Here is a 17,310-nt window from a genome sequence, read left to right on the forward strand (position 1 = left end):
TGGATTCAGATCTCATTTGTAGGCATCAGTAGATAACATTTTTATTTTCTTCTTAATAAAATAAGGGAAAAAACGAAAAATCCTAGCGCTGTACATGAAAAAATATAAATAAAAATAAGTTCAAGCTCGCTCCAAATCCCTACGCACTTGCACGCCTCTATTGGAAGCACCAGCTCTCCTTTGACTCATTGCTCACATCGATTCCAATCTCGGAAATCAAACACCGCACCTGCGGATATGCTGCCGCCTGAGCTCCAGCCGCGGTCCCTTCGCCCTTATATATACTCCTCCGCCAGCGCTCCCTCTTTCCCCACTTCTTCATCGTCCTACAACTCCGATCTAAACCCTAACTCTAGTCCTGGTTCCAACTCCTACTATGCCGGTAGTTCCAGCAGCCGCCGCGCCAGTTCCTCCTCCAGCATGTCCAGATTCTCCTCTTCCTTTTTCCACAACGCTAGGATCGCCGTTTCCCTGGTTCCCTCAGCCACCTTTCTCCTCGACCTTGGTGGCGCACCAGTGGTTGCTATCCTCTTGCTGGGGTTAATGATTGCCTACATTCTTGATTCTCTAAACTTCAAATCAGGTTCCTTCTTTACCGTCTGGTTCTCCCTCATCGCAGCTCAGATAGCTTTCTTCTTCAGCTCAGCTCTCTATTACTCCTTCAGCCACGTTCCTCTCGCTCTCCTCGCTGCCATTACTTGTGCGTTGGCTAATTTCTTAATCGGTGTTTGGGTTTCACTTCAGTTCAAGTGGATTCAAATTGAATATCCCACCATTGTGCTCGCTCTTGAACGCCTGTTATTTGCCTGTGCTCCACTCATTGCCTCCGTCCTGTTCACGTGGGCAACCGTTTCCGCCGTGGGTGTTATTAATGCCGCGTATTATCTTATGGTTTTTAATTGCATTTTCTATTGGCTTTACTCAATTCCTCGGGTATCTTCCTTCAAATTTAAGGAACAAGTCAGTTACCATGGCGGTGAGGTGCCCGATGACATTTTTATTCTTGGGCAGCTAGAGAGTTGCGTGCACACTTTGAATCTTTTGTTCTTCCCGTCACTGTTTCAACTAGCATCCCACTATTCTGTAATTTTTTCTTCCAGTGCAGCTGTTTGCGATGCTTTTCTTCTTTTCTTCATTCCTTTTCTGTTTCAGCTTTACGCCTCCACAAGAGGGGCGCTTTGGTGGGTTACTAAGAAAGAGAGCCAATTGCACAGTATTAGGTTTGTCAATGGTGCGTTGGCGTTGGTCATTGTGGTTGTTTGTTTGGAGGTTAGGGTTGTTTTCCCTTCATTTGGGCGTTATATTAATGTCCCACCACCACTGAATTATCTCTTGGTAACCATTACAACGCTTGGGGGAGCAGGTGCTGCTGCTGCATATGCTGTTGGTATGATTTCAGATGCTTTCAGCTCACTGCTTTTTACTGCTTTGGCCATAATTGTCAGTGCTTCGGGGGCTGTAGTTGTGGGATTTCCTATTCTGGTACGCCCTATCCATATTCACTTGCTTCCAACGGACCTCCTTTATTTTTTAGGAATATGAAATTTTCCCTTGATGCGGTGCTTTTATGTATTTTGTTTTCATTTAGTTCTGTGTAATCATATGCTGCAAGTATATCCCACTTCTCAATCCTTTAAGAAAAGTCTTGTTCCTTGAATCTATACTAATTTATTTCCAACTATTGAAAAACCATGTTGTGCAATTTTAATTTTGATGTTTTTGGAAATTGGAATGAGTATCTGCATTCAACAGACTATGTCAACGTGTTTGAATGTTAGCGTAACAGGTTCTTTGCATTCATGCCTCGTGGTAACGTTGACAATGTTTTGGGACTGTTAGTTTCTTTTAAATATGGTGATAAGGTGTTTTAGATTGATTACCTTCAAAACGAATATCTGTTCTAGTTACTATTAGCCAATCCTCTAAGAACTGGTAAGCTTACTTTTTTAGTGTTCTGAGTTTTCATTTCTGAGATTTCTAGTGTTAGCATTTGAAGATACAGCTTGTGCTGTTTTAGAATTACAAGGTGAAGCAGAGGTCTTGATAATCTGTGTTTTCAAAAGTGTGGATTAGGTTGGGATTGTTCATACGATTTTACCTGCAAATGTTTGCATTTTAATTTACACTAGGCTGTACTGTAGTTGGTGATCATGTGTCGTGTTACTCAAGCAAGAGAACATATTTTGGTTTATTTTATATTACTTTTAGTTTCTGTACACAATATCTTCCAAAATTCTTTTTCTTTGGGTTCGCGAAGATTGTGTAATTCCATCTGTTATCCAACACAGTTCTACTGTTTGTAATATCCAGAACTTGATCCTCACGATTAATACTGGCTGGTGTTAATTTTTGCATGATCCATTTCTGTTTCAGCTTTATGATACAACAATCCAATTCGAAAAAATTTCAAACTTGACCAAAACAATATTTTGACTTATACTGATTGACTGTTTAGGCTACAATATTTCCTGAAGAAGATAATCTTATTCTGATACTGAATTGTTGTCAATCCACCCGGTGTATAATCCATCTATTTCTTGCTTTGTCTACTTGAAGTTTTAATTTCCGTGGGTAAGACTTTTATATGCATAGTGAAAGTTTATTGTAAACTGAAGAGAAATAATAGTGTGAATTTTAATACCCTCTCTCTTGCAGTTCATCCCACTTCCATCGGTCGCTGGATTTTATCTGGCTCACTTTTTCACAAAGAAAAGATTGTCATCCTACACTGCTTTTGTTGTTCTGGGGAGCTTGATGGTGATGTGGTTTGTTATTCATAACTATTGGGACCTCAATATTTGGATAGCAGGCATGTCATTGAAATCCTTCTGTAAGCTTATTGTTGGCAGTGTAATCCTGGCAATGGTTGTTCCTGGTTTAGCCGTGCTTCCATCAAAACTTCATTTCCTGACTGAAGCTGGACTGATCAGCCACGCAGTTTTACTGTGTCATATTGAAAATAAATTTTTTAACTACTCAAATGTGTACTACTATGGGATGGATGACGATGTTATGTATCCAAGTTATATGGTTGCCATGACTACTTGTGTGGGTTTAGCAATTGTGAGGAGACTTTTTATGGATGGCAGAGTCAGATCGAAGGCAGTTTGGATTCTTATTTGCTTATATTCCTCCAAGCTATCTATGCTTTTTATGGCCTCAAGGAATGTTATTTGGGTCTCAGCTGTTCTTTTATTAGCAATCACTCCTCCACTGCTGCTTTATAAGTAAAGGCCATTCATATTTTAAATTTAGATGTTGCCTTTTAGTGTCTTCAACTTCATTTGTCTCATTATTTTTCAGGGAGAAATCGAAAGCTATATCAAAGATGAAACCTTGGCAGGGTTATGCTCATGCAGGCGTTGTTTCTTTATCTGTCTGGTTCTGTCGTGAAACAATCTTTGAAGCCCTTCAGTGTTGGAACGGGAGGCCTCCAACTGATGGTTTGCTTATAGGCTCTTGCATTCTTTTGACTGGATTAACTTGTGTGCCGATTGTTGCTCTGCACTTTTCCCATGTCATGGTATCATTCGTTACTTGTAATTCCTCTTGTGCTGTATTGCTCGACATTGATAATCATTTACACTTATTATTTACTTAATTGTTGAGGTGTTTTCTTAAATATCGTTTTATCTCTTCATTTATGCCCATAAAGGGGATATCACCGTGAGATTTAACAACAGAAATAAGTATCAATATCAGGACAACCCTCTGAAAATGATTTGAACTTTGGTGACTTTAATTTTATGTGGTGGTTTTGCGAACAGGTCACTTGACTTGACTGATATTGCATGGGAAGATTTAATTTTTTATTTTTCTCCTTTGAATTATGTGCTCAGATACATTTTATTTCGCTATCAATGCTTAGCATCACATTGCCTCTCAGTGGTTGCCCTAAGTAATGGCTTTGTTATAAATTGAATATTAGATTATATTGCTCTTGTTACATCTAATCGTGGCATTCACTGCTTATTTATGCGAGTTCACATTGACTTTTATCATTACTAGATGTTAACTGTATATTTTTCTCCCTTTTCTTGAAGTCGGCTAAGAGATGCTTGGTGTTGATTGTAGCGACTGGTCTCTTGTTTATACTGATGCAACCTCCGATCCCGGTGTCCTGGACTTATCACTCAGACTTAATTGGAGCTGCTCGTCAGTCTGGTGATGATATCTCTATATATGGTTTCATGGCCTTGAAGCGTACCTGGCCATCATGGTTGCTAATTGCTGCAATTGTCCTGACTCTTGCAGCCATCACCTCCATTATTCCCATCAAGTACATTGTTGAGTTTAGGACATTTTACTCCATAGCTGTGGGAATTGCTCTCGGAATATACATATCTGCTGAGTACTTCCTGCAAGCGGCTATGTTACATGCCCTTATAATCATTACGATGATATGCACTTCTGTATTTGTGGTCTTCACTCATTTACCTTCTGCCTCAAGCACAAATCTTCTGCCTTGGGTATTTGCATTTATTGTTGCCCTTTTTCCAGTGACATATCTGTTGGAGGGCCAGGTTAGAATCAGCAAGATCATCCTCGGAGAGAATGAAATTGTAGACATGACAGAGGAAGACAACAATGTTGCTATGTTGCTGGCTGTTGAGGGTGCAAGGACCTCTCTACTTGGTCTATATGCAACCATCTTCATGCTTATAGCACTTGAAATAAAGTTTGAGCTTGCTTTTCTTATGCGGGAGAAGATCACCAAAAAGGGTGGACTTGGGCATAGCCAGTCTGGCCAAAGTAGTTCTGCTAATGTTCCTCCAAAATTGAGATTTATGCAGCAACGAAGAGCTTCTACTGTGCCAATCTTTACCATTAACAGGATGGCTGCAGAAGGGGCCTGGATGCCTGCAGTCGGTAATGTTGCTACTATAATGTGCTTTGCTATATGCCTGATCTTGAACGTACAACTCTCAGGTGGCTCAAATCGGGCTATATTCTTCTTGGCACCGATCTTGCTGCTGCTTAACCAGGATTCGGATTTTTTTGCGGGATTTGGGGACAAGCAGAGGTACTTCCCTGTTACAGTGGTCATCTCGGCATACTTGGTCTTGACTTCACTGTACAGCATATGGGAAGATGTGTGGCATGGAAATGCAGAATGGGGTGTTAATATCGGGGGACCGGATTGGATTTTTGCAGTCAAGAATATGGCTCTACTTATTTTAACATTCCCTAGTCACATCCTTTTCAATCGTTTTGTTTGGAGCTACACAAAGCAGGCTGATGCAAAGCCACTGCTTACGATACCACTCAACCTTCCATCGGTCATAATAACGGATGTTATGAAGATTAAAATTTTGGGGCTTCTGGGAGTGATATATTCCGTATCCCAATATCTAATATCCAAACGACAGTGTGTCTCGGGGTTGAAATATATATAGAGTGCCTATACATAATTTTCCTTTGTGTACAATATGGTACAAAAAAATTGAAGTGTGAGATTTGCAAGTTTGAGACTATACTTCTGTTATGTTCAATTTATTAGACGCGAATTCGTGAATGCTGACTGACCGTCTTTCTTGTCCGACCACAAACAATGCTTCTTTCTTTCTGAAAACCTTTTAGATGCGAAGCCATTGTCGAGTATGATTTTAAGAATTTTTTATGGTATTTGATGTTAAAATCCGGAATGGTAGTTGGGAGGTCGGATTTTCACTTAGGAAACTCTGGATTGGATTTTCGAAATCTGGAAGCACAAATAAGAACGTTAGAAAGAGGTCGGAAGGTTGTTCCGACGTAGTCTATTCGACGCTCAGGTCCGAGAATAGAAAACACAGAGAGTATTGTGTGTAGAGTGAGTATATAAATAAATAAAAAATGAATGAAACTTGATATTTATAGGAGGAGAATAGAATATTGATTTGGTAAATTTAGATTCTCAGTATCTTGTACAAAATTAGGTTAAATTTTAATGCGTTTTATCTTTTTGGGTTTGATTTATGTGTGTTACCCGTTAATGTTTAAGTAAGAGCTCTCATAGGCATAAGCCCGTCTATAACCTTGGTCTCTTGAAAACTCGGTTCGGGACGTCGGCCAACACATTTCCAAACAACACTTTGTATTCAAATTATGCGGTGAATTTTTTGGATTATTCAATAGAATGCAGTGAATACTATTTAATTAAAATAAATAAAGTTAAACTTTTGTCAACCAAACAACACTTTGACATCAACTGTGGATATAGATAGCATCGCGTTCGTGTTACCATCACCAATGGGTTCTTCCTTTCTCATCTATCATCTCCTCCTGCTGGTCACCAATTCAGTTTTAGCAGCGGAATCTCCAAAGCCCACTCCATGGCCACTCCAATTCCACTCCATTCTCTTCGTCAATTACAGCGGCTCACTCAGCATCATCGACCTCTGGTACGACTGGCCCAACGGCCGCAACTTCAACATTATTCAGGATCAGTTAGGCCAGCTCTTATACGACCTAGAGTGGAATAACGGCACCTCATTCCTCTACACTAGGAATTCCACCAAAGAGTGCCGCTCGGCTCAGCTTGAAGTCGGAATTCTCCGCCCCAATTGGCTCGATGGAGCCGTGTATCTCGGCCAGCAGCAGGTGGACGGCTTCCTCTGCAATGTGTGGCAAAAGATTTCTTTTATATGGTACTATGAGGATGTCGTCACTAAGAGGCCCGTCCATTGGGTCTTTTACACGGGTACTCTGTCTCTGTAGTATAAAAACCCGACTCAGTAAAAATTTATATTCATACATGAATTTTGTTGCCTTGGATTGTTGCAGGGAGGTCGATCCATGTGATGACGTTTGAAGTTGGAGCTGTGCTCGAAGACAGTGAATGGCAGGCCCCTGTTTACTGTTTTGAGGATATGGGTGGATCTCATTCTCATCTCAAACAAGATGTTGGTCGCCGGTTTTGGAATCCTCAACCACAAGGGCTGAGCCAAGGTTATTAGCATCCATAGCGTATGATTGTGAATAAGCAGGTTTTAATTGAGCAATCGTTGTGTTGGATTTTTTAGGATGTTTGTTTGATGATACTCATTCAATGGAGTAATGATTCGTTTACAATAATATTGAAGTTGGCTGTGATGAATATCATTGCCGTGCCCATTTTAGTTTAGTGCTTTATCTTTGATGATATTACGAAAGGTCGAGTCTATGGTGAAATTACATGTTTCCCAACTGCGGATCCAAAGCTTTATAGAGATCCGTGCGCTTGTATTTTGACCCAAAGAGGAGTTTAATTTTTATTACTTTTTAATGATATAAATAACAAAGAGTTGGAGTTGATTTTTTTTTTCATGTACGAGAGAAACTGATGATATTAAGTAATTTCGTGCATGGAAATATCAGAAGGGAGGATTTTTTCATTACAATTATAATCAGAAACTTCAAAAACTGATCATTAATTTTATTATCAATCCAGAGATACATACCATTCTACAAATATTTTTGACATTTGGTAAAATAATTACCTAATATCAAAATAAGCTGCACCAATCACACTCCGGAACAGTCGTTTACACAAAACACTAACAATAATTCCAACCAAGGCTGGAAGCCTCATTTATTCAGTACATAACTATTCAGAAACCAAACGGGTTCAGAGACTGACTAGTTTTAGTGAATTTGCTTTCTCTTGCAGGCTGTCGAGCAAGCTATCGAAGCTCTTCTTAAAGGCGTCCACTCCTTCCAGCTCAAGCTGCGAACCAACATAACCCCAGTTCATTCCCAACTTCTCGAGGGCACTGTATATACCTTCAGCTTCCGACACGTTAGTGTCAATTGTTCTTGCCACAGAACCATGATCAATAAATGCTTCGAGTGCTTGATCAGGCATGGTGGACACCTATAACCAATAAGTACTCAATATTGAATGAAGACAAAAAATATACCCTCTTTCTAGCAAACAGAATATAAGGATAAGATGGCTAACTGTGTCTGGCCCAATGAGAGGAGCCACATATAGTGTGTCTGAGTAAGCTGGATTCTTAACACTAGTTGAGGCCCACAGAAGCCTCTGTTTTTTGGCTCCTTTCTTTACCAGAGAGTCCCATCTTGGACCAGAGAATTTTTTTTGGTACAGCTGGTAAGCAAGAGTTGCTTGAGCATTCGCAGCCTGTCAGATAAAATACTGTACTCCATGAAACAGGTTCCAAGTGATTCCGTACTTTTATTATTATGCATTACCTTCCCCCTAAGATCAAGTGCTTCCGGTGTTCCAGTTTTCTCCAGTATCTTGTCAACCAGGGTATCGACTCGACTAACAAAGAAAGAAGCGACACCTGTGACTCGGGAGAGATCGCTAAGCCCAGATGCCTCAAGACCGTTGCCTCAAGACCGTCCAGGTAAGCATCAATCACTGCTTCATATCTAGCAAGCGAGAATATCAGCTGCACACGTCGACATGAGCAATATCAGTATCTAACATTTGTTTCATTTTTTCATATGAAGGCAAAAAAATTAGCTTCATGAAAGGAATGAGACCAACTAAATGTGTCTGCATGTGCAGCAGCAGCACAACATATGAATGCTACATCATCTCGCAGCATGTTAGTTTCCCAAAACCTTCATTTATCATGCAAAAAGTCCCCCAAAAGGCCCCGTAATTCTGACTTTCTATAACTGATTCACGACCCATAGATTGCATAGACCAATTAAATATTTGCTCGGGGTTACTACTCGCAAAGGTTTGTAGACACCTTAAAAACATGACCACCTCAAATTTTATCAATAATTTAGTCCAATAAAGGGATGCAAAGAATGATCTTACCGTCACATTAACACTTATTCCTTGTGCAATGACTTCCTTGATGGAAGGGATACACGCAGCTGTAGCAGGAATTTTTATGTAGACATTAGGACGATCAACCCATTGATGAAGCCATTTAGCAGCATCTATAGTGTTCTCAGAATCGTCAGCAAGTCTGGGTGAAACTTCAACAGAGACATATCCATCACCCCCATCTGTTTGATCATAAATTGACTCAAACAGTTTGCATGCATCTTGGATATCTTTCACTACAAGTTCCCAGTATGCACTTTCAATGTATTTTCCAGACTGAACAAGCTCCCTGAAAATCAAACTCATTAATTATGTGAGCTTAGTCTCTCAATCATAATAAAAAACTCCCAGGTAACTTCAACATAGGAGAATCATCATGGAATTATCAAAAAGCTCCAATAATTACAGTTAACTGTGTTGGGTTACTTATTGAAGTTTGATTAGGTGTTTCCCAGTAACTCCCACTAAATGTCATTACGTTTATGCTTTTAAGCTAGAGTTTAAATTTGAAAATAACTATTAGAACCTGAAGTTTTATTCCACAATACAACTACCACTATTCAGAGTAGGCACCATGTCAAGACAACAAAACTGAATAACAAGCCAAAACAAACATTCTAGGTACTCAGCCAATTTTGCAGTACTTGAAAAGGCAAAAATTAAATGGCCAAAATTACCTGAATTGATCGTTATATGCACTTGAAGTTGATATTGCTTTCTGGAAAATCTGCCATTATACATTATAAAAATTGTTCTGTTAATAAAAAGCAAGAAGATGAAAAAAAACGAGAAGAAGAAGAAGGCAGCACTGAAAGGGGAAGGGGTGTAATTTACCGCCGGATTGCTTGTTACGCCCCTGACACCACTTTGGATCAATGGGATAAGATCGGTAACAGGACGGCATAGATTATCATACCATGGGCTCTGCCCTTCCTTCTCATAAAGAGCATGAAGACTGGTTTTCTCGGCACTGCTTCCATTCCCACAAATTCTTGAGCATTTGACGCTGACTCATAAGTAGTAAATCAGAAACGAACAAATTGATATGCAACTGCAGACAAAGACCTATTTTATGGAGTTCAATCCCAGAGAGCATACATCGATATCATCGTAAAAGTTAACACATTCCTTCAAAGTCCATAACTAGATACAGATTTACCAAAAATAATTATATCAAGTAAAATGAAAAAACAGCTAATTCGTTGAATCAACATATTAAAGATCAGGCATTTAGGCGCATACAAAAAACAAAGCTCCTCGGAACCATTAATAAAAATGAATCACGACAATAAAAAGCTTACATCGAAGAGGGGCCTTGAAGGGGCCGCATACTGAAGTTCGAAGATGAAAACACGATATCAGAAGTTCGGTTGCGGAAATGCACAGAGCAAATGATGGGGTGCTGTGAAGATCTGCTGTTGCGAATAAAATCATGGGCTGGGGAAGCTGCGGTCGATTTGAGGTTGGAAATGGAAGCCATTGCCGATGGATTGTAGTGAACAGTGATCAAATGTTTTCTTCCTTTATTTAACCTAACCTAAAATCTTTCTTAATAATTAACCAAGAGACGAGGGGTTGTTGAATATTTGACTCTGGCTCTGGGTGGGGATGATTTTTACTTTTGTCCGTTGGTAGATTGCAACAGTTCGGAGTCCTGGTACTTGTAAAATAATAATAACTACTCCTGGTACTTATAAAATAACAATAACAACTTTATATATGTAGTATTTGTTGTGAAAAAGTAAAAATTTATGGTAAAAAGTAAAAATCTCAAACTCTTAAAATTTACCAAACTACACACTTTATAATATTTTTCTCTCTACTCAATTGTGATTTTCTTCACAAATGAGAGATCTATTTATAGGAAATCTTTACAAATAATCCAAAAATAAAATACATCATTACCTACATCATCACACACTAATTTTCAATATTTACAACTCTTATTTTCAACATTCAAATATTCAACATTCAAATATTCAATACTCACATTTTAAATATATTTTTCAACACTCCCCCTTGTGATGATGATCATAATGATTGTCTTCATTACGTGTTTTTATACTGCCTCGTTAAAAACCTTACTAGGAAAAACCCATTGGGATAAAAACCATAGTAAGGGAAAAAGAGTGCAGTCACGTAAACTCCCCCTCATGTTGACACGAACAATTCTTCACAAATTTCGTAGATTGCGCATCCCAATATTATATATGTGCTTTCTGAATATTGACGTAGGAAGTGCCTTTGTGAAGAGATCTGATGAGTTTTCACTTGATTGAATGTGACGAACATCAATATATTTATTCTTCTCTAGCTCCTTAGTGAATGCGAAGAACTTAGCAGGAATATGTTTAGTTCTGTCGCTTTTTATGTATCCTTCTTTCATTTGAGCAACACATGCAGCATTATCTTCATATAGTATCACAGGCTTCTCATCAGATGATAATCCGCATGAAATTTGAATATGTTGGGTCATTGATTTTAACCACACACATTCACGACTTGCTTCATGTAGTGCAATAATCTCGGCATGATTTGATGAAGTTGTTACGAGCGTTTGTTTCTGAGAACGCCAAGATATTGCAGTGCCTCCACGAGTAAATACATATCCAGTTTGGGAACGTGCCTTGTGTGGATCAGATAAGTATCCAGCATCAGCATAACCAATTATACTTGGATTAGCATCTTTTGAATACAAAAGTCCCAAGTCTGTCGTTCCTCGTAGATAACGGAATATATGTTTAATTCCGTTCCAGTGTCTCTTTGTTGGATATGTGCTAAATCTTGCCAACAGATTCACGGCAAAAGATATATCAGGCCTTGTACAATTTGTAAGGTACATAAGGGCACCGATGGCACTTAGATATGGTACTTCTGGACCAAGAATATCTTCATCATCTTCACATGGACGGAATGGATCCTTTTCTATGTTTAATGATCTAACAACCATTGGAGTACTTAAAAGATTTGCTTTATCCATATTAAAACGTTTAAGGATCTTTTCTGTATAATTTGTCTGGTGAACAAACATTCCACATTCTTTTTGTTCAATTTGTAAACCCAGACAATACTTGGTTTTTCCAAGATCCTTCATTTCAAATTCTTCCTTCAAGTATGACACAACTTCTTGAATTTCTTTATTCGTTCCAATGATGTTTAAATCATCAACATATACAGCAATAATTACGCATCCGGATGTTGTTTTCTTAATGAAAACACAAGGGCATATTGAATTATTTACATATCCCTTTTTCATCAAGTGATCACTTAGTCGATTATACCACATTCGACCTGATTGCTTTAACCCATATAATGATCTTTGTAATTTCACAGAATAACATTCCCTGGGTTTTGAACTTTGTGCTTCAGGCATCTTAAATCCTTCAGGGATTTTCATATATATATTACTATCAAGTGATCCATATAAATAAGCTGTAACAACATCCATAAGACGCATTTCTAAATTTTCAGATACCGCCAAGCTAATCAAATACCGAAACGTAATTGCATCCATCACAGGAGAATACGTTTCTTCATAATCAATTCCAGGCCTTTGAGAAAAACCTTGTGCAACAAGTCGAGCTTTATATCTTACTATTTCATTTTTCTCATTTCGCTTTCGAATAAAAACCCATTTGTATCCAACAGGTTTTACACCTTCAGGTGTAAGGACTATAGGTCCAAAAACATTACGTTTATTTAGCGAATTTAATTCAACCTGGATGGCATCTTTCCATTTTATCCAATCCTGCCGATTTTTACATTCACCAAAAGATTTTGGTTCATGATCTTCGTTATCATTTATGATGTCGATTGCCACATTATAAGAAAATATATCATCAATTTCATCTATATCTTTTCGGTTCCATATTTTTCCAGTATTAATATAATTGATAGAGATTTCATGATTCTCGTCAGTTTGTGGTTCTGACAGAACATTTTCATCATCATGTGTTTCTTCAGGAACACCATTCTCTATTTTGTGATCCTCATGTGTTTCTTCAGAAACGTCATTCTTTATTTTGTGATCATCGTGTTTCTCTATGAATTTTCTTTTTCGAGGATTTTTATCCTTGGAACCGACTGGCCTTCCACGCTTCAGGCGTTTAATGACATCATGAGTATCTTCCATTTGTTTCTTTGGAATTTCAATTCGAGCAGGGGCATTTGCAGCATGTATATATGATTTAGTTACCCCTTTTGTGTCTGCAAATGCATCTGGTATTTGATTTGCTATTCTTTGCAAGTGTACAATTTGTTGTACATCTTTTTCACATTGTTTTGTTCTTGGATCCAGATGTAACAATGATGATACATACCATGTAATTTCCTTTTCGGTATGTTTCTGTTCTCCCCCTAACATTGGGAAGATTTCCTCATTAAAATGACAATCAGCAAAACGTGCTGTGAACACGTCGCCTGTCTGAGGTTCAAGATATCGAATGATTGATGGACTATCATAACCGATATAAATTCCAACCTTTCTTTGAGGTCCCATTTTCTTTCGTTGCGGTGGTGCAATAGGCACATACACCATACATCCAAAAATTCTCATATGAGAAATGTCTGGTTCTTTACCAAATGCAAGCTGCAATGGGGAGTATTTATGATATGCACTTGGTCTGATGCGAATTAATGAAGCAGCGTGTAAAATTGCATGTCCCCATATAGAAATAGGGAGCTTTGTTTTCATAATCATTGGTCTAGCAATCATTTGCAGACGTTTAATCAATGATTCAGCCAATCCATTCTGTGTATGTACATGAGCAACAGGATGCTCAACAATGATTCCCATAGACATACAATAATCATTGAAAGTTTGGGAAGTAAATTCACCAGCATTATCAAGTCTAATTTTCTTGATTGTATAATCGGGAAATTGATTCCTCAATTTTATTATTTGAGCAAGTAATCTTGCAAATGCAACATTTCGAGTTGATAATAAACATACATGTGACCATCTGCTGGAGGCATCAATCAATACCATAAAGTATCTGAATGGTCCACATGGTGGATGGATTGGTCCACAAATATCACCCTGAATACGTTCAAGAAACATTGGTGATTCAGTTTGGATTTTGACTGGTGATGGTCTTATAATAAGTTTTCCAAGAGAACATGCTTTACATTGAAACTTATTATTCTGAAAGATCTTCTGGTCTTTCAGTGGATGACCATGTGTATTTTCTATAATTCTTCGCATCATTGTTGAACCAGGATGTCCCAATCGATCATGCCAATTGGTTAATATCGAAGAATTATCAACTACCATGTTTGATTCAATGGAACTTATATGTGTATAATGCAATCCAGTAGGGAGCATTGGTAGTTTTTCAATCACATATTTCTTTCCTGATTTATATGTGATAAGACACATATATTTCTCATTCCCTTCATTCATTGTTTGAGTATCATACCCATGGGAATATATATCATTAAAACTCAACAAATTTCTTTTCGATTGTGGTGAATATAAAGCATCATTGATCAAAAATTTTGTACCATTAGGTAACAAAAATTGTGCTTTACCACATCCTTTAATCAAGTCTACAGGACCTGATATTGTATTCACCGTTGTTTTTGTTGGTTTTAGTTCCAAGAAATATCTTTTATCTCGGAGGATAGTGTGCGTTGTACCACTATCGGGTATGCAAACTTCAGCTTTGCTCATAGCATTTTCCATATTTGAACTTCAAAAAAATATGCAATGAAATAAATTACTTGCAATATATATTTAAATATAACACAAATCATAATTATACAATAAAACATTATTCTATGAATACATGAAAAATAGATTTTTGTACATTTATATTCTACCATTATATTGTTCATTTTCAGAGAAATCGTTGAGAAAATCCGCAGCATCAATATTGTTCATTTCTATCCCACCAACATATTGATCATTTCCAGAGAAATCATTCATAAAATCACCAGCATCAAAATGAGTTGAATCACTCAAACGGTCACTGCGTTCAGTGAAGTTGGTCTCCTTTTCTTTCCCCTTTAATGATTCTTTATAAAGTTTACAAAGGTGCTCAGGGGCTCGACAAACTTTGGACCAATGTCCTGGAGTACCACATCTGTAACAAGAACTTTCATATCTTTTTGAGTGCTTCTCATTAACACTTGTATTCTCATGATGCCTTTTCTGTGGATGGTTTGGGACGTTCTTTTGAGATGAGTTATAAAAATAACTATCTCGATTATTTTCAAAACCACGGCCTTGACCACGACCACGGCCAATTCCACGTCCACGTCCACGTCCGCGTCCACGACCTCGACCTCGACCAAAACCTTGTCTTTGAATTTGATTTTGGTTTCCAGGTTTAAATTCATTTTTATTTACAGCATTTACTTCTGGAAATGCTGTTGATCCAGTGGGTCGGGACTGATGATTTCTCATTAATAGCTCGTTGTTTTTTTCCGCCACAAGAAGACAGGCGATGAGTTCAGAATATCTCGCGAATCCACGTACTCTATATTGTTGCTGTAGAGTAATATTTGATGCATGAAACGTGGAAAATGTTTTTTCAAGCATCTCAGATTCTGTGACCTCATGTCCACAAAATTTTAATTGCGAGATTATTCTATACATCGCCGAATTGTAATCACTGACTTTTTTAAAGTCTTGGAATCTCAATGTATTCCATTCATCCCGGGCGGTCGGAAGTATAACTTCTCTTATATGTTCGAATCTTTCTTTTAATCCCTTCCACAAAGCCATGGGATTTTTTTCAGTCAGATATTCACATTTCAATCCATCGTCGAGATGTCGACGCAAAAATATCATGGCTCTTGCCTTTTCTTGTGACGTGCATATGCCATTTTCTTTAATGGTCTCGCTTAGACCCAATGACTCAAGATGCATTTCTACATCTAGAGTCCATGGCATATAATTCTTTCCCGTGATGTCGAGCGCAACAAATTCGAGCTTTGTTAAATTTGACATGGTGGTACTAAAAAAAAATTACGATGCATTTTATTAGTTAATGAATATTGCAATACAAAGTAAAGGATAAACAACAAGTAAAAGCATTTGTAAAAATAAAGAAAACACACGAGGAGGATATTCTCCGATAAATAAAAGACTCGTGAGTATGATAACCAAAATAATTAAAATAACCTTGAGAAAGCCATCTTCTTTTTTCTTCGAAAAATTTGATGATGAATAATTTTTAGAGAAGAAGAGAAAGTTGGAGTGATGGAATGTGTTTGTGAGATCATATTTATAGGGCAAAAACTAGCCGTTTTTTACCATTTATGACCGTTGGGGTACAAAAAAAATAAAGGTATGTATTTGTATAATTTTATGGTAATAATATGATATATATAATATTAGACATGTTTAAATAATTATGTATATCATATCATAATATTATAATGAGTGTCATAATTTATTTTGTTTAAAAACCTTATAGGCTTTTATACTTGTCGTATCCCTTACCGGGAGTGTGGGATGTCGTCTTAACATCCTCCCAGGATTTATAACAAGTTTATGAAAAATTTATTTTTATTATTTCTAATAATAACATTATATTGTATATTAAATAAATACACAATAAATAAATAACAGTAAAATAAATATAATTATTTTTGTTACCTTTTTCTTCTGTTTGGAGCTTGAAAAAGTATGTAGGACTTTTAGAGCTTCGTGCTGATAACGTGTTGTGAAAAAGTAAAAATTTATGGTAAAAAGTAAAAATCTCAAACTCTCAAAATTTACCAAACTACACACTTTATAATATTTTTCTCTCTACTCAATTGTGATTTTCTTCACAAATGAGAGATCTATTTATAGGAAATCTTTACAAATAATCCAAAAATAAAATACATCATTACCTACATCATCACACACTAATTTTCAATATTTACAACTCTTATTTTCAACATTCAAATATTCAACATTCAAATATTCAATACTCACATTTTAAATATATTTTTCAACAGTATTAATTTTAAAATAAAAATTGTGAATATTGAAAATTAACGTGTGATGATATATACAATGATATATTAATTTTTTGGTTATTTTCAAAGAAATTCTATTAATAAGTCTTTCAATTTGTGAAGAAAAACAATTGATTGAGGAAAATTTTATAAAGTGTGTAGTTTAATATATTTGTGAGTTTTTTAGATTTTTATTTTTTACTGTAAATGTTTACTTTTAACACGTTATCAGCACGATACTCGAAGGTTCGGTTCTCCATATTTTTTAAGCTCCAAAACACAATAAAAAGATAACAATATTCAAAAGTAATAATATTTATTTTACTGTTTATTTATTTTTTTGTATATATATTTAATATATAATATCATGTTATTATATAAAAGAAGTCTATGACACCTCATTATAATAACGTGATGTGATTATATTATTATACTTATATATTTTTATTGTGTTACTGTTTATTTATTGTATATATATATTTGAATAATATAATGTTATTATATAAAAGGATTATATGACAACTCATTATAATAATGTGATGTGATTATTTAACTGTTTATATATTTTTATTGTGCTATATATTAATTAATTA

At 36.6% G+C, this 17,310-nt stretch overlaps 3 protein-coding genes across 4 annotated transcripts; 2 read left to right on the forward strand and 1 right to left on the reverse strand.

Annotated features, from left to right (window-relative positions):
• Positions 1-95: 95 nt before the first annotated feature.
• On the forward strand, positions 96-5,515 carry LOC142542106 (uncharacterized). Of its 2 annotated transcripts, none has more exons than XM_075648546.1 (4): positions 96-1,482; positions 2,656-3,227; positions 3,304-3,443; positions 4,075-5,515. In XM_075648546.1, the coding sequence occupies exons 1-4, from the start codon at positions 238-240 to the stop codon at positions 5,394-5,396; spliced, it is 3,279 nt and encodes a 1,092-aa protein (XP_075504661.1). In that variant the 5' UTR covers positions 96-237; the 3' UTR covers positions 5,397-5,515. The 2 variants fall into 2 exon arrangements, with proteins under 2 accessions (XP_075504661.1, XP_075504660.1); XM_075648545.1 differs by having other exon boundaries at positions 97-1,482; positions 3,304-3,523; positions 4,044-5,515.
• A 644-nt stretch (positions 5,516-6,159) lies between these two features.
• LOC142542108 (uncharacterized protein At4g14100-like) lies at positions 6,160-7,840 on the forward strand. The gene is made up of 3 exons (XM_075648548.1): positions 6,160-6,679; positions 6,763-6,927; positions 7,628-7,840. Exons 1-3 carry the CDS (start codon positions 6,229-6,231, stop codon positions 7,657-7,659), a joined length of 648 nt encoding a protein of 215 aa, XP_075504663.1. The 5' UTR covers positions 6,160-6,228; the 3' UTR covers positions 7,660-7,840.
• Positions 7,330-10,383, reverse strand: LOC142542107 (uncharacterized). Its single transcript, XM_075648547.1, is given in 8 exon segments — positions 7,330-7,831; positions 7,919-8,101; positions 8,173-8,310; positions 8,313-8,375; positions 8,756-9,056; positions 9,445-9,494; positions 9,602-9,773; positions 10,069-10,383. Coding segments are annotated over 8 exon segments (1,332 nt in total). The 5' UTR covers positions 10,248-10,383; the 3' UTR covers positions 7,330-7,585.
• Positions 10,384-17,310: the final 6,927 nt, after the last annotated feature.

This window comes from Primulina tabacum, chromosome 4 (assembly GCF_025594145.1).
Source record: "Primulina tabacum isolate GXHZ01 chromosome 4, ASM2559414v2, whole genome shotgun sequence".
NCBI lineage: Eukaryota > Viridiplantae > Streptophyta > Magnoliopsida > Lamiales > Gesneriaceae > Primulina > Primulina tabacum.